This window comes from Callospermophilus lateralis, chromosome 1 (genome assembly GCF_048772815.1).
Source record: "Callospermophilus lateralis isolate mCalLat2 chromosome 1, mCalLat2.hap1, whole genome shotgun sequence".
In the NCBI taxonomy this organism is placed as follows: domain Eukaryota; kingdom Metazoa; phylum Chordata; class Mammalia; order Rodentia; family Sciuridae; genus Callospermophilus; species Callospermophilus lateralis.
Genome location: NC_135305.1, coordinates 116,945,974 through 116,963,507, shown reverse-complemented (window position 1 = coordinate 116,963,507; position 17,534 = coordinate 116,945,974). Strand labels below are relative to the sequence as shown.

Below are 17,534 nucleotides of genomic sequence, written 5' to 3'. Positions count from 1 at the left end.
CTGGGGATGTGGCTCAAGCGGTAGCGCGCTCGCCTGGCATGCATTTGGCCTGGGTTCGATCCTCAGCACCACATACAAAGATGTTGTGTCCGCAGAAAAAACTAAAAAATAAATATTAAAAATTCTCTCTGTCTCTCTCTCTCACCTCTCACTTAAAAAAAAAAAAAAAAAAAGGTGCTGAGAGTCCGGGATTGGGTTCTTGGTCCTTTGGTCCCAGTGATCCCTTGAATCCCGTAGAGCTCAGGGAGGGTATGGAGGGGGGCAGGTATGAACTGGCTTTAGGGCAAGAGTCTGGGCGTGTCTCCATACCTTGGTCTCCCCTTGTAAGGTGAGAACAGGGCTTGTCTGGCTCAAATGGCCAGATGGGTGGGCAAAGAGGTCCAGGAGAGTCATTGTGAGAGGAGTCACAAGGTTGGTGAATGGGCTGTGGAAGTGGACCCCACACACACTTTCCAGCCTCCTAGGCCTTTGCCCACGCAGGACTCTTGGACAGGATTGGCTCTCCCCATCCTCATTCCACCTGGCACACCCAGGAGTCTTCCATGATCCAATGCAGGTGTCCCCTCTTCCAAGAAGTCTTCTCCAACCTCCAGCAGGAAGTGGCAGCTCCTCACCTATATCCTTGGACACTTTGGTTTCCCCAAATCCCTCTAGATACGGGGATTTACTGCCACTGATGGGCAGCTTCCCAAGGCAGGAGCCCAGCTGCTCTGCAAGGCCCATGTGCCCACCTGAGCCTGGCATCCAGTATATGCTCCCTGTGATTCTGCTGAATAAAGGGTGCTTGGTTCTAGCCTTGACCCTTCTTCCTGCTTGGGTCCTCAGTTTCTCTTTTTATAAAAGAGATGTGAGTAAGGTCATGCCAAGGCCTCTCTGCACTGATGTGTTCACTGGATGTCAGATGCGGTGGCTGGAGGTGGGCGAAGGGCAGCAGGGGGTGAGTAGGAAAGGAACAGAGCCCGGCCTTGGGGCAGTCAATCCATACTCTCCTGGTGCCAGCCACAGGCTCTGATTGAAAGGGCAGGGACACCCTCAGCCTCACCTCAGGAGCCAGGCACCAGGGAGGGTACTGCCCACCTGGAGTCGTGACATCCTTCTGTGCCACCCCAGCCTGCCTTCTAGGACCTTCTTACGGTCGACCCTGCCAGATTCTCCAGCCCGACTCTCACCTCTCAGCAACTTTGAGGAACAAGTCCTCTGGGCTCTCTGGCCTCTTGGCCTTTGCTCTGCTGCCTGTTCCCTCTCCCCTGATCCTTGTCCTTCAGGTCACTGCCAAGACTTCACCTGGTCTAGGAAGCCCTCCCTGAGTGACCCCCTCCCACACACCAGCCATCCCACCATAGTACATCTATCTCATCTTGGGTTTCAGAGCCAGTGCCAGATCTGTCCCCAGCCCTGCAGTGTGCTAAGCTCACAAGGGCAGGGCTGCGTTTGATCTGTTGAAGCCCCTGCCAGCGAGGTGACTGGCACAGAGTAAGTGCTCATCCACTCAAAACCAGAGCCCTCACTGTGCCAGTCACTGCCTAGTATGGGTGGATGGAAGGATGAATGAATGTCTGCTGGCCTGGGCTACGCATCAGGAGGCACCCTCTGCAGGCCCAGGCCCTTCCCAGTCCCTTCCTGGAAGGGGCTGCCCCTGCCTGCCCACCCTACCATTACCTGGCCAGATGATGGCTTCCAGCAGGGTGACCCGTCTGGCCAGGAGCTCCAGCTGAGCCTGCTGCTGCAGGAAGCTCTGTAAGCTAGGAGCCTGATGGGAGATTGAGAAGAGCAGACGGTGCGACTCTGGCCTCCAGGGCTGGGCAGGGAAGCTGAGGGGCGAACGGGGTGGGCAGGTGCCAGGTGTCTTCAAGATAGGGACATTTATGTGTCTCCACTGAGACCTGCTCTCCCCTCCCTAAGGTGGGAACAGGGCTTGCCTGGTTCCTCAGATGACCAGAAGGGTGGGGAATTGTGGGGAGGATGCCTGGGGCGAGGGTCTGTTTTGATCCCTGAAAGGTAACTGCAGGACAGGTGAGGAGAACCAAAGTGGAAACTGCAAGGGGGATACCTGGGGCCAGGAGGGCGCCCACGGGAGAGTCTCTGGAGTCTTGGGGGAAGGGGTCAGGATGTAGATGGTGCATTACGCAGAGTCCTCTGGGGCCCTGAATCTGGCTGTCACCCACAGTCTGCTGCACTTCTGGAGTCGAGCTCCATGACCTACCGTCCCCTGGGTCTGGAGACTGGCTCTATCACCTCTGGATTCTACAGAGCTGGTCTGACTAGAGGCTCCATTTCCCCGTAATCCTCCCGTGGGCCTGGTCTCTGTCTTACCCATGAACCTCTGCACTGCTGAAGTCTGGTCCGTTACCCACAATCCCTTGCTGACCTAGAGTTTGGTTCCAATGCCCATCATCTCTTCCAAACTTACAATCTGTCATCTCTGGTTCCCCACAGGCCTGGAAATCACATCACCCACAACGCCCAGAGGCCCAGGTCTGACCCCAGGCGGGGATCCAGGGTCTCCAGGGCCCCTCTTCACCTGTGGAGGAGGGGCCAGTCATCGAGAGATGGGTGGTCTTGGCCTCTCAGGACTTGTTCAGGCCTCATGACTGGGCTTAGGCAAGTCCCACCCCAGGATGGCTTGGGGAAGGCTGACAGGCAGCAGCTGGGCTGTTTGTCCGTCTGTCTGTCTCTACTCACCATAGAGCCCAATCATTGTTTCCAAGATTAAAACCCTCTCAGCTAAAATCTTCAAAGCCTCGCGTAGTTGGTGCAACCCCTCCCCCTGTGGAGGAAAGAGACAGATGCAGCCGTGATGGAGGGAGGGGGGCCCTGCAAAGCCTGTGTGGCCAATGCCCCACCCAGGACATGCACTTGCAGCCTCTCCCCACCTGCCGTAGCCCAGGGCCCATGGACAGCCAGAACAAGACGGGGGGGGGGGGGGGACAAGGCAGGTGACAGCGATCCCTGAAGGACCCATCAGAAAGTCCAGTTTAGTCCCAGATGGCTGCAAATCCTGCTCCTCTGGAGACAGAGGGATGTCAGTCCACAGAGGCAGAACTGCTGTCCCAGAGCCTGTCACGATCCTCACCCCAAGACTGCCACGGAGCCCACCCTGACCTCTGATCTCTGCTGCCCAACTCCAGTTGGTCTCATTTCACCTGCATGTCCTCTTGCTATGTCCCTGGGCCACCTCAACTCTCCTTTACTTCATATTTGGTTTTCCTTCTGGCCCTGGGGATTGCACCACCAATTGCTCTACCACAGAGCCACATCCCTAGCCCTTTTGATATTTTCTTTCCAGAGAAGATCTTACTGAATTGCTCAGGCTGGCCTTGAACTCGTGAGTCTCCTGGCTCAGCCCCCCAAGTCGCTAGAATGATGGGTGTATGTACTGCATCCAGCTATTTCCTATGCTTTTTTTTTATTAGTTGTTCAAAACATTACAAAGCTCTTGACATATCATATTTCATACATTTGATTCAAGTGGATTATGAACTCTCATTTTTACCCTGTATACAGATTGCAGAATCACATCGGTTCTTCCTATGCTTTATGTAATTTTTTAAAATTATTTTTTTGTGGTTCTGGGGATCAAACCCAGAGCCTCCCACGAACTAGACAAATACTCTATCTACCACCAAGCTCTACCCCCAGCTCCAACTTATATTCTTTAAATTCACTTCTCAAATTATCACATCAGCCTCACCCTAATTAACTCTATCAGTGAGATCAGGCCACTTATAAAGAGGCAAAAAATGCCAGAGGTGGTGGTGCATACCATTTGGGAGGCTGAGGCAGGAGAATCGTGAGTTCAAAGCCAGCCTCAGCAAAAGTGAGGCACTAAGCAACTCCGTGAGACCCTGTCTCTAAACAAAGTACAAAATAGGGCTGGGGATGGGGCTCAGTGGTTAAGTGTTCCTGGGTTCAATCCCCAGTAAAAAGAAAGGAAGGAAAGAAAGAAAGAAAGAAAGAATAACATGTTTGAGTGACATTGCCTTCAGGGAACCTGTGCTTAAAATGCTGGCAGCCCAGAGCCCCTTCCCCAGAAAAGAGCACTCATCCATATTCTGGAATGTCTTCTTGCCTCAGCCTCCCAAGTGGCTGGGATGACAGGAGGGTGCCACCACACCCTGCTGAAAATTTTCAAAATGAAAATCTAGGGGAAAGTTTTTAAAAAACCACTGTTTGCAGCCCGCCCCCAACAGGTGCCTTGCTGTTTTCACTGGTGACACCCACATCCCCTCCTAGCCTGGCCACACTTGTGCTTTGTGTCTGGGGCCTGCTGGACACCTCCACTGGGCTGTCACACAGATATCTCCCGCTTTTCCATGAGCAGAGCGGCGGGCTTGCTCCCCCTTACTATTTTAGGTCTGATTCCTCACTTCCCTTCAGAGCCAAAGCAGCACCCAGAGTCTCTTAGCTCCACGGGCATCTGTCCTGCTGCACCCCCTCAGCTCCAGCCCCCACAGTCTCTCACAAGGATGACCCTGCTGGCCTCCTGTCTAGTTTCTTTCTCTTTCTCCCATGTTGTCCCTTCTCCCATCTGTTCTCCACATGGCCATCAGAAGGATATTTTGCAAAGAAAAAAATATGACCATATCACTCCAAGTACTTCAGTAACTCCCCCGATGCCTATAAAACAAAGTTCAATTTCATTTAAGGGCCTCCTAAGACCTGAAAGCCTTCTTGGCCTCTGTGTCACTCCTTGTCACTCCAAGTATTTGCAGCTCTTCAAATACCTAGGGCTCACTCTTGCCCCAAGGCCTTTGCACATGTTCCTGCTCCTCTGTCCAAACACCCTTTCCTGGTTATTCAGATTTCAGGCCTAGTCCATCTCCATGTAGAAGATATGGGCTGAGGATGTGGCTTAAGCGATGGCGTGCTCGCCTGGCATGCGTGTGGCCCGGGTCAGCACCACGTACAAACAAAGATGTTGTGTCTGCCGAAAACTAAAAAATAAATATTAAATTTTTTTTTCTCTCTCTTTAAAAAAAAAATTAAAAAAAAAAGATACTACGGCCTCTTCCATCACAGTTGGATGGTGATTAGGGGGTCTTTCCCCCCATTCCACACTAATCATCCCAGGAATGGGGACTGTGTCCACATGGCATCTGTGTTCAGAGTGCCCAGCCCTGGGCCTGGCACCACAGACAAAGGGAATGGTAGCTGGTTTCCTCACTCCCGTGGGAGCTTAAAAGCCTGGGCTCCGGTTTTGGCTGGGCCTGTTTGTGTCTGAATGAAGGGTGAAGGTGGAGATCTATCTAGGGGGAATCTAGGGCTCAGGCTCTGCAGTGTACTCCTGTGATCACTGGGTGTCACTGCAGAGCTACAGCTGCCAGGTCAACGTCTGAAAGATGTGCCAAGGGGACATGGGGAGGTGGACTGTACACAGCACCTGTTCTCACCTATTTCCAACAGAGCTGCCCCCCATCCAGTCCCCAAAGCCTCATGCAACCCCCAGCCCAGCGGGCCCCTCCGGGCAGGCAGCAAGCAGGGGCAGAAGAGCAGATGGACAAAGGGAGGAAGGTGGACGAACAGGGACCCTGCTACCTCTTGGGTCCCACATGTGGTCCTGCCCTGGGGTAGGCCAGGCAGCCTGACCCCCCGCCAGGTCTCTCCCTGCAGCGACCGAGCACAGTTTCACTCTGCCCCCACCTGGCTTGTGCCACCTCCCCTGGGTCGTGTTTCCAGAATGAGGGTCTCTGGGGGAGTGAGGGCCCTGGGGAGGCACAGGACGGGGCTCACACGGACTGTCCTGACCCCCAGCTCAGCTTATTTCCACACGGAAATTAAAGAGTCCTGGAGGGAGAGTAGGAGGGGGGCTGGGGGAGGCCAGCAAGCAACTGGGAGAGGTAGCAGGCTCCGGGAGTCGCGGGGAAACACAGAGGAGGCTCGTGCAGGGTCGGGGACTCCCACGGCTGTATCCATCCCTGACCCCACAATCAGGAACCGAGAGGCAGGGCAGACACTGCAGCTGCCCACGTCCTCATTAGTGTCCGGGAGAAAGTAAGCTGTTCTGGCCAGACTGCATGGGGAGGGAGATGCAACCCCATCCTCCAAAGGAGCCCCCCATGGCCTGTCCGGTAGAGGTGTCTGCCCCACCTGACCCACTTTCTAGGTCAGCAATGGCCTCCAGGTCCCCACATTGTGGGGCCTCAGGCATGGTGTGTTCTAGGCTCCTGATCCTTCCCTCACAGGCCTCTGGGGGAGTAGATTTCTAGACCCTGAAATTCCCTTGTTGCAGTTATCCCTGATTACAGAGGTCCCAGGACCCCACTGTGAAGTTTCTAAGGGTGCTGTTTCTAGGTTCCCTTCTGCACTCTGTCATCTGGGCACCTGCCTCTTTCCTTCCTTCCTTCTTTCCCCAGGGTCTACCACTGAGCTATCTCCCCATCCCTATTTATTTTATTTTTTTCTCTGCACATATTGACGGGATTATCCATTTTATTGGGAGATAGGGTCTTGCTGGGTTGCCTAGGCTGGCCTCAAAGTCGTGATCCTCCAGCCTTGGCCTCTGGAGTTGCTGTGACGACAGGGTGTACCGCTGCACCCCGCTGTACATGACAGCATCCCGGCCTCCCTTCCTAACCTTCCAGTTTGTCTGTGTACAGAACGGCACCCAGGTCCTCTCATCTCACTTTCCAGGGTTTTCCTGTGCACGAGACCATTCCTCTTGGGTCCCCTACACATGTGATGATATCTAGGATCCCGTGTTATTTATAGTCTTTTGGACACAGTGGGGTTGAGTCTCCCGACCTCCTTAACCATGTCGAGTGTGTACACATGGTCTCAAGGCCTCCCTTCCCAGGCTTCCTGGTCTTCCTAGGTATAGGGCTTGTCTAGGTGTCCTGTCCCTCTCACCCAGGGCCTCCCAGCCCCTCCCAGTGTCTGCCTTCCTTCCCACCCATCATGGCGCCGCCCCCCCCCCCCCCCCCCCCGCATCCTTTCTCTTTTTCCTGGGGATCCAACCCAAGGGCCTCACTCATGCCAGGCAAGTGCTCGACCACAGAGCTACGTCCCCAGTCCTGCTTTGCGACTTTCCTACAGTCCCCTGTTCTGTTCTTCCACATGGATACCGTCCTCAGGATTCCCTTCCTTCCACAGAGAGGGGGACAGAAGCCGAAGTCCTTGCCGGGAGGGCACCCTGGTGGCAGGGGATGCAGTCTGGCCTGAGTCAACCCAAACTACCCAGCAGAACCCTGGCCTTGAAAGGTCACAGAGGGAAGGTGAGGCAGGGACAAAGACAGACACAGGACATGGGTCTGCTGACAGGGCTAGTGCTGCTCAGCTGGGAGTGACAGGATGGGGGGAGGGCTGGGTGAGATGTACCCAGGCTCCTGCCCGGGAGATGGGGCTGTAGTGGGGATCTGGACGGGGCGCCCCCACTCCCAGGGCCTAGTGAAGAGAGAATTCTCCCATGAGCACCCAGGGCAGGAGAAGGTAGGGCGTCGAGGCCAGACCAAAGCTTACCCAGTGGCTCTTCTCACCAGGATCTCCTTTGGGGCCAGGTTCTCCCTGCAAGGAGAGACAGAGACAGAAGTAAAGGAGGGCAGAGAAAGAGTAGGGAGGGAGAGAGGGAGAAGAGATGGATGGAGGGGAGACAGAGGGAGAAAGAGAAACAGACAAGTGGGCGAGGGTGTAGCTCAGAGGTAGAGCGCCTGCCTAGAATGTGTGACGCCCAAGGTTTAACCCCCAGCACCGCAAAAAACAAAGAACCCCCTAGAGAGTAGCTTATGTTGGACGACCATTAGATAAAGTCAAATACAGAGGTGGTACATGCCTCTGATCCCAGTAACTTGGGATTCTGAGGCAGGAGGATTCCAAGTGAGGACAGCCTGAACAACCTAACAAAAACCTGTCTCAAAATAAAAATAAAAAGGATGAGGGGCTGGGCGTAATGGTGCATGGCGGCAATCCCAATCAGGAGACTGAGGCAGGAGGATCTCAAGTTCAAAGGCAGCCTCAGCAATTTAGGCCCTAAGCGACTTAGTGAGACCCTGTCTCAAAATAAGAAATAAAAAGGGCTGCGGATGGGGCTCAGTGGTTAAGCACCCCTGGGTCCAATCCCTGGTACGAAAAAAAAAAAAAAAGACCAGGGATGTTACTCAGTAGTAAAGCACCCCTGGGTTCAATACTATAAGAAAGAAAACAAAAGGAAAAAAAAAAAAAAACTGTTGAAGGCAATGGAAAGTGATAAAGAACAGCCAGAAACAGGACATTCAACTCTTGGAAGAAGGAAATCTCACGGGGTAAAATTCTTGTATTCATTTTTTCCTCAGAAGGGATGGCCTGGCAAATAGAGCTCAAGCAGCAATCTGTGGTTTAATTTCCCCGAGGAGTTAGAGGTCCAAGTGGAAGCCTCCAGAGAAGGAGGGAACTGTGGAGAAACCCTGGAGGTCAGGGAGCCCCAAGAAAGGGAACAAAATCTGCATAAATGCTGTCCTCTAGCCCTTTGACGATCCACAGGGCAGAATCCCAAGGAGCCCAGGAGAGAGTCAGCAGGTTGGTGGAACTCAGCGTGGACTTCAACAATTCCCCACCACACAGGAGACAGAGTTCCGAATGCCTAAGGCTTTCTAATGAAAGTCCAGGGAGGCCACGCTCAGGAATAAAGACTATATTCCTAAGACCTGGGATTTTTTTTTTTCCTAGGACAAAACCAAAATGGGCTTTCCTCCATAAAGCCTAAAACTAGGTCTCCCAAGGAGCAAGATGATCCATTACAATTTAATTGTGCTAAAACCAATCACTGTTTGGCATATGATAATAGAACCCAGAGTGTCCTCAATACATTATCTACATTGTCTAGTATGCAATAAGAAAGTTACAAGATGTGAAAAACTGGAAAATGTCACCCAAATTCAAGAGAAAAAACAGTCAACAGAAACAGACCAAGCTGGGCACAGTGGCCTACACCTATGGTCCCTGCCAGTTGGAAGGCTGAAGCTGGAGGATCCCAAGTTCAAAGGCAGCCTGGGCAACTTAGCAAGAACCCGTCTCAAATTAAAAAAAAAGGCCTGGGGCTTGCCTGAGTGGTACAGCACTTGCCTAGTGTGTGAGGCCCTGGGTCAATTCCCAGTGCCACACACGCACACCAAAGAAACAAATCACAGCCACCAATGTGTTGTAATACTTAGCAGACAAGGGTTTAAAATACCTATGACAGATAGGGTAAAGAATTTATTGGAATCAATATAATAATAGCTTACGCAATGGAGAATTTTGGGATAGATGTGTAAATTACCAAAAAAAAAAATTCAAATGGAAATTCTGGAAATAAAATTCACTAGATGGGATTAACAGAAGACTGTACACAACAGAAGACAGGATCAATTTGAAGACAGGTCAATGGAACAATTCAAACTGAAGCATGAACTGAAAAGGGGTTTTTAAAAAACTGGGCTGGTGTAAAGAAGAATGAACTTATGGCATTTGCTGGTAAATGGATGGAACTGGACACTGTCATGCAAAGTGAAATAAGCCAGTCCCCCAAAACCAAAGGCTGGATGTTCTCTCTGATACGTGGGTGCTAACACACAATAAGGGGGTGGGGAAAATAGAAGTTCATCGTATTAAACAAAGGAGAATGAAGGGGGGCGGGGAATGGGGTGGGAGAGACCGTGGAATGAACCGGACAGGACTTTCCTGTGTCCACATATGAATACAGGACCAGTGTGACTCCACATCCTGTCCAACCACAAGAATGGGGTCCTATTAGAATGTTAAAGTCTGTGTATGTATAATATGTCAAAATACATTCCACTGTCCTACATGTCTAAAAACAATCAATTAAAAAAGAAAAGAAACCCAGGGTGTGGTGGCACAGGTCTGTAATCTCAGTGACCCCGGAAGCTGAGGCCAGTGGATTGCAAATTCAAGGCCAGCCTGGACAACTCAGTGAGGACTTCTCTCCAAACAAAACAAAGGGCTGGGGAAGTAGCTTAGTGGTGGAGCGCTGGCCTAGCAGGTAAGGGGCCGTGGGTTCTATCCTCAGTGACACAAAGAACTTCAAAAACAGTTGAATCCCATAATAGTCTCCACTATTATAGCTGAAGACTTTAACACTGCTTATCAGAAATGATGGATCCCAGCTGGCAGAAAATCAGCGAGGACACAGTTAACCTCAGTAGCACCGTCAACCAATGGTGTATAACTGAGATTTAGAGACTACTTCATCCAATGACAGCAAAGGACACATTCTTCTCAAGCTTAAGAAGAACATTCACCAGATGGATGACAAAGGGCCATAAAATACACCTCAACAAATTTAAAAGAATAGAAATCATACAATGGATTCTCCCAGACCACAATGGAATTCAGTTAGAAATCCATTACAGAAGGATAACTGGAAACTTCTAAAATACTAGGAGATTGATTAACATACTTTAGCACATAGGTCAAAGAAGGGATCTCAAGAGAAATGTAAACATGTTTTGAATTAGATGAAAATTATTCGTGCCTGCTAAGCATGTGCTGTACCACTGAGATACACCCTCAAACCCCAAATCATTGTATAAGGCCAGGATTACCCTAATATCATACCCAAAGACATTATAAGAAACTGCAAACTGATATCTTTCATAAACATAGACACAAAAGTCTTTAATAAAATATTAGCAAATCAAGTCCAACAATATATAAAACTAACTATGTACCATCGGTGAATGAAATTTATCTCATTATGCAAGATTAGATCAGCATTCAAAAATCAATTAATGTGAGGCTGGAGTTGTGGCTCACTCGCGCTCACCTCACATGTGTGAGGCCATGGGTTTGATTCTCAGCGCCACATAAAAATCAATCAATAAAATAAAGATATAAAATAAAATCAATTACTGGGTCAGGTGTGGTGGCACACGCCTGTAATCTTGGAGGCTTGCTAGGCTGAGGCAGGATGATCGAAAGTTCACAGCCAGACTCAGCAACTTAGTGAGGCCCAAGCAGCTTAGTGAGACCATGTCTCAAAATAAAAGGGTGGGTGACGTAGCTCAGTGGTAATATGCCCCTGGGATCAATCCTCAGTATGTGTGTATATCCCAGCAAGGTAACTTTAATTTCAATGAACTTATTTTAAAGCTTTTACAGAGAAGCAAAGGACCCAGAATAGCCAGCTCAGTACTTTTTGGGGGGAGGGTACTGAGTACTGGCCATTTTACCCAGTCTTTTTTATTTTTCATTTTGAGATAGGCTCTTCCTAAATTGCTGAGGGTCTTAGTAAGTGTTGAGGCTGGCCTCAAACTTGTGATCCTCCTTCCTCAGCCTCCTGAATAGCTGGGATTATAGGCATGTGCCACCACGACCAGTGTGAACTCAGTATTAAGAGAGAAGAATAAAGTTGTAGGATTGATGCTGCCTGACTTCTTATAAAGCTGCACTAATCGAGACAGCATGCTGCTGGTCAAAGAACAGAAAACTAGATCAATGAGGCAGACTAGATGCCCTAGAAAGAGATTCACATAAATACAGTGAACCTGTATTCAACTAAGGAGCAAGGGTAACAAGGGAGCAAAGACAGACTTTTCCAGAACTAGTGCTAGAACACTTGGCCATCCACATGCAAAACAAATAAATAATTACAATGAACCCCGCAGCTCTCGAGGCTGAGGCAGAAGGATCCCCTGAGACCAGGAGTAGAACCCAGCTGAGGAACATGAAGCCTTACACCCTCACAAAAATAAACTCGAAATCGGCCGCAGACCTAACTATCAATTCAGGACTACAAAACTCCTAGAAGATAACATGGGAGAACACCTAGATGATCTTTCATATGCCATAATGCTTAGACATAACACCAAAGGCATGATCCATGAAAAGACATAATTGATAAATGGATTAAACTAACAACTGCTCTCACAAAACATTGTTAAGAGAATGGGAAGACCAGCCAAAAGCTAGGAGAAGAGATTCGCAAAAGACACCCTGAACAAAGAACTTAAAACTCAACAATATGAAAAAAAAATCCAATTAAAAATGGTCAAAAGACTTGAACAGACACCCTTACCAGACAAGATATACAGACAACAAATAGGGTATAAGAGGGTGTTCAACATCACATATCCTTAGGGGCCTGAAATTGAAACAACAATGAGATAAAACAAAACCAACCCCCTAATAATTTGCCAATACACACGTGCTGGAATAGCCACAATACAGAATAGGACCAACACCAAACCCTGGCAAGGGTATAGAGCAACCTCAACTCTCATTCATTGCTGGTGGGAATGCAAAATGGTATAGTCACTTTGAAAGGCAATTTGGCAGTATCCTATCTGGGGGATAGGAGTGTGCTTCAATAATAGAGTGCATGCCTAGTAGGCTTAAGGCTTGTGGTTTGTCCCACAGCACCACAAAAGTAAAAATACAAATAAAATAGTCTCTGTGTTATCTTAATTTTTTTGCAAGCTATTTTAGCTGGGTATAAAATTATATGTTGGCAGTTTTTTCCACTTTAACATTTTAAAAATGTAGTTCCATGGTTCTGAATTATATAAAGTTTCTCTTGAGAAACTGGCTGTCATTGTTACCCTATACATAATGTGTCTTTTTATATATATAATGTGGCTTTTAAGATTTTTTCTTTAGCCGGGCATGGTTGTGCATGCCTAAAATCCCAGAGGCTTGGGAGGCTGAAGCAGGAGGATCGCGAGTTCAAAGCCAGCCTCAGCAATTTATCCCCTCTTAAGCTGGTGCAGTTGTTTGTGTCTAAAGCCTTGGCTGTGCATTAGGCTGAGGCAGGAGAATCTCTTAAGCCCAGGAGTTTGAGGTCAGCCTAAGCAACACAGCAAGACCTTGTATCTGTTTCTTTCTTTCTCTCTCTCTCTCTTCTCTCTCTGATGGAACCGAGGATTGAACCCAGGGGTGCTCTACCACTGAGCTACATCACAGTCTTTTTAATTTTATTTTTTTAATTTTTAAAAAGATATTATTTTTAGTGATGAACAACATCTCTATTTATTTATTTATTTTTAAATGGTGCTGAGGATCAAACCCATTGCCTCACATGTGCAAGGCAAGCACTCCACCACTGAGCCATAACCCCAGCCCTTTAATTTTATTTTGAGATAGGATCTTGCTAAGTTGCTCAAGCTGACCTCGAAATTGTGGTTCTCCTGCTTCAGCCTCCCAAGTTGCTGGGATTATAGGCATGTGTCAGTGCACACAACTAATATCCTTTCTCTGAAAAAAGAAAGAGAGGGAGGGTGGGAGGGATAAAGAGAGAAAAGAAAGAAAGAAAAACCTAAACACACCTTTAACATATGATCCAGCAATCATGCTCATCGGTATTTACCAAATGAACTGAAAATTTATGACCACATAAAAACTTGCCTCTGGTTTTTTTTTTGTTTGTTTATTGGTTGGTACCAGGGATTAACCTCAGGGGCACTCAAACACTGAGCCACATCCACAGCCCTATTTTGTATTTAAAAAAAATTTTTTTGTAGTTGTAGATGCACAGAATGCCTTTATTCTGTTTGTTAATTTTTATGTGGTGTTGAGGATCGAACCCAGTGCCTCACACATGCTAGGCAAGTGCTTTGCCACTGAGCCACAGCCCCAATCCCCTATTTTGTATTTTATTTAGAGACAGGGTCTCACTGAGTTGCTTAATACCTTGATAAATTGCTGAGGCTGGCTTTGAACTCGTGATCCTCCTGCCTCAGCCTCCCAAGCCTCTGGGACTATAGGCGTGCACCACCATGCCCGGCTAAAGAGAAAAATCTTAAAAGCCACATTATATATAAAAGACACATTATGTATAGAGTAACAATGACACCCAATTTCTCAAGAGAAACTTTATATAAGTCAGAACCATGGAACAACATCTTTAAAATGTTAAAGTGGGAAAAAACTGCCAACATATAATTTTATACCCAGCTAAAATATCTTGCAAAAGATTAAGATAACATAGAGTCTATTTTATTTGTATTTTTACTTTTGTGGTGCTGTGGGACACACCACAAGCCTCAATCATACTAGGCATGCACTCCATCATTGAAGCACACTCCTAACCCCAGAGACAGTTTTAGATAAATTGTCATCAGAGGACCAACAATACCAGAAAATCTAAAGGAAGTGGCTGGGGTCGTGGCTCAGTGGTAGAGTGCTTGCCTAGCACGTGTGAGGCACTAGGTTTGATCCTTAGCACCACATAAAAATAAACAAATAAAGGTATGTCCATCTACAACTAAAAACTATTTTTAAAAAAAGCTAAAGGAATTCCTTTAGGCTGGAGGAAAAAGATACTAGATAGAAATTTGGATCCACTGTAAGGTACAGAGTACTACAAATGGAAAGTGCATTAGTAAATATAAATGTACTATTCATGGGGGAACCAATCCCCTGGTAACTGGGGATTGGGTTCCCTGTGGATCCCCAAATGCACAAATTCTCAAGTGCCTCATAAAATAATACAATATTTGCATAGATCCTACATATATCCTCCTATATGTACAGATTATTTAAATCATCTCTAGATTACCTCTAATACATAATACAATGAAAATGCTATATAAATAGCCATTATACTGTAACGTTAGGAAATAATGTCTAGAAAAAATGTTCAATACAGATGCAATTTTCCCCCAAATATTTTCACTCCATAGTTCTTTGAATCTGGAGACATGAAATCTATAGATATGGAAGGCTGATAGGATTTTTTTCTCTTTTTTCCTGTACAGGGGATAAGACCTAGGGACTCTCATTACTGAGTCACACCCCCAGGAGTTTGTTTGTTTGTTTGGTACTGGGGATTGAACCCAGGGGTGCTTTACCACTGAGCTACATCCCCAGTCCTTTCTATTTGTCATTTTGAGACAGGGTCTCACTAAGTTACTGAGGGTCTTGGAAAGTTACCCAGGCTGGCCTTGAACTTTCAATCCTTCCCTGAGTCGATAGGATTATAGGCAGGTACCACCACTACCTGTAGGCTAGGACTATGCCTTGTCTTCTTAACTTCTTTAAAAGTTGATGATTTACTTACTTATTTATTTGCGGGTATTTGAGACTGAACCCAGAACCTTGCACATGCTAGGCAAGTGCTCTACCACTGAGCTAGATTCCCAGGCTTTCTTATTTTGAGAAAGGAACTCACTAAGTTACCCAGACTGGCCTCAAACTTGCAGTCCTCCTGCCTCAGTCTCTTGAGTGGCTGGGATTACAGGTGTGTGCCATCACACCCAGCTCTTAACTGGCTATTTAAAACAATACACTCATGTTGGGCTTGAGGTGCAACTCAGTGGTAGAGCACTTGCCTATTATGTGCAAGGTCCGGGGTCTGATCCTCAGCATTGCCAAGAAAAAAAATAACGTATCAGGGTTTATAACAAAAGTAGAAGTACAATATAGAGCATCAATAGCACAAAGGAAAACAGGAGGTGAAAACAGAATTATCTATCTTTAACATGCCTACTTATACATGAAGTGCTACGATATGAATTCAAGTAAATTGTGATATGACAAGGGCACATATAAGGACACATATTGTTATTCTTAAAGCAATCGTGAAAATAGTCACATAAACAGTCATTGTTAAAAAGTTATTAGTGGGGGGCTGGGGATGTGGCTCAAGCGGTAGCGCGCCTGCCTGGCATACGTGCCGCCCGGGTTCGATCCTCAGCGCCACATACAAACAAAGCTGTTGTGTCCGCCGAAAACTAAGAAATAAATATTAAAAAAACACACACACACACACACAAAAAAAAAAAAAAAAAAAAAAAAGTTATTAGTGGGCTGGGTTGTGGCTCAATGGCAGAGCACTTGCCTCCCACGCATGAGGTCTGGGCTTGATCCTCAGCATCACATTAAGTAAGTAAGTAAATAAAAAAATAGAGATATTGAGTCCATCTACAACTAAAAATAATAATAATAATAAGTTATTAGTGGGCTGGGCTGAAGCTCAGCCACAGAGCACTTGCCTAACGTGTATGAGGCACTGGATTCAATCCTCGGTACCACACACACACACACAAAAAAAAAAACAAACAAACAAACAAAAAAAAACAAATAAAATAAAGGTATGGTGTCTATCTATAACTAATAAAAATATTTTAGTGAAGGTAAAATGAAATCTTAAAATGTACTCAGTCCAGAAGAAAGAAAGAATAGAAAGGGGAAGAGAAACAAAGAACCAAACGGGATAAATAGGACAAAAACTTAAACAGAATCATATCAATAATTATGCATATTATTAAATAGAAGAATGAAAAGTCCTACTTTTGAAAAAAGCAAGACTCAAGTTACATGCTGTTTATAAGAGAAGCACTTTAAATACAAAGGCATAGACTGCACTGATGCAGTCAGTGGCGCACACCTGTCATCCCAGTGGCTCGGGAGGCTGAGGCAGGAGGATCTTGAGTTCAAAGCCAGATTCAGCAACTTAGCGAGGCCCTAAGCAATTCTTGAGACCCTGTCTCTAAATAAAAAATAAAAAGAACTGGGGATCTGGCTCAATGGTCAAGTGCTCCTAGGCTAGATCAAAAAAGACGCACCACGTAAACACCAAGCATTAGAACGCTGATGTAGTTACTTAATAGCAAACAAAGTAGAATTCAAGACAAGAAGTATTATCAGAGATAAAGATAGTACTTCCATAAAGATAAAAAGGCCAAGGAAACACTGAAATCCAAAACATGTATGTGCCTAATAACAAAGATTCAAAATACAAAGAGCAGAAGTTGATTGAATTAAAGGGAGAAAAGGACAAATGTATGATCAGAGTTGGACAGACTGGAAGTACAAAAAGAGTCAAAAAGATGTGTAGGGAAAGAGAACAAGAAAGAGTCCTGAACAGCCAGAGTGAAGTCTGAAGCCTGATTCTACAAGGATGACAGGTCCCAGAGTCGGGGAGCGACCCAGAGAATGGAGCTGCCTGGTCCAGACAGGAAGGTCAGAGGCCGTGGCTGCAAGGGCTGGGCCCAGAGCAGGGGTGCGGCCTACGGGATCCTGGGGGGGTGCTTATAGGGCAGATATTGTCATTTACCTGCTGCCCCGTGAAGCCTTGGGGGCCAGGCTCCCCACGTAGTCCCTGTAGAGGAGGAAGAGAGACTGAAGTTAGCTATCGGGGCTCTGACCTAGGGCCCTTGGACCCCCAGAATCCCCACCTGAGGCCATGTGGGTACTCACTCTCTCGCCCTTCTCTCCTGGATTGCCAGGGACTCCTTTGGGTCCAGTGGGGCCTTGAGGTCCCTGAGCAATAAGACAGGGCCTCAGTTTTGTGGGGGGGTAGGAGAGAATGGGCAGGGACTTGGGAGCAGAGGGGTCAGGGAGGGAACCCCAGCCCGACCTGGGCCTCATCCTACACCCAAAACAATGGGCAGTTAATAGAGCTCAGTGTCAAAAAATCTGGCCCCGGAGTCCGTCAGTCCCCACCCCACCTGCAGATGTTGCCATATGCTGGCCACAGCCCTAGGACAAGGATCTCCACTTTTCTCAACCTTAGGTGACAACCATCCTTGCTTTTTATTGCATTAGAAAATGTATGAAAAAGTAGCTTGCACATCAAATGCTTGGTAAGTGCTTGTTCAAAGAATGAATTACAGGAAGGAGGAACA

At 47.3% G+C, this 17,534-nt stretch overlaps 1 protein-coding gene across 8 annotated transcripts in view; it reads right to left on the bottom strand.

Annotated features, from left to right (window-relative positions):
- Emid1 (EMI domain containing 1) overlaps positions 1 to 17,534 on the bottom strand; it is a 41,131-nt gene that overhangs the window by 2,380 nt on the left and 21,217 nt on the right. For 3 of the 8 annotated variants that reach the window (XM_076865115.2, XM_076865118.2, XM_076865142.2), the window contains 4 exons: positions 17,107 to 17,169; positions 16,964 to 17,008; positions 7,456 to 7,500; positions 1,660 to 1,750 (listed from right to left, as the gene is read on the bottom strand). In XM_076865115.2, the coding sequence (XP_076721230.2) occupies positions 1,660 to 1,750; positions 7,456 to 7,500; positions 16,964 to 17,008; positions 17,107 to 17,169 (244 nt within the window). Of the gene's footprint in view, positions 1 to 1,659; positions 1,751 to 2,682; positions 2,768 to 7,009; positions 7,130 to 7,455; positions 7,501 to 16,963; positions 17,009 to 17,106; positions 17,170 to 17,534 lie in introns of those variants that run through there. The other 5 variants (XM_076865116.2, XM_076865124.2, XM_076865140.2 and 2 more) reach the window with 4 other exon arrangements.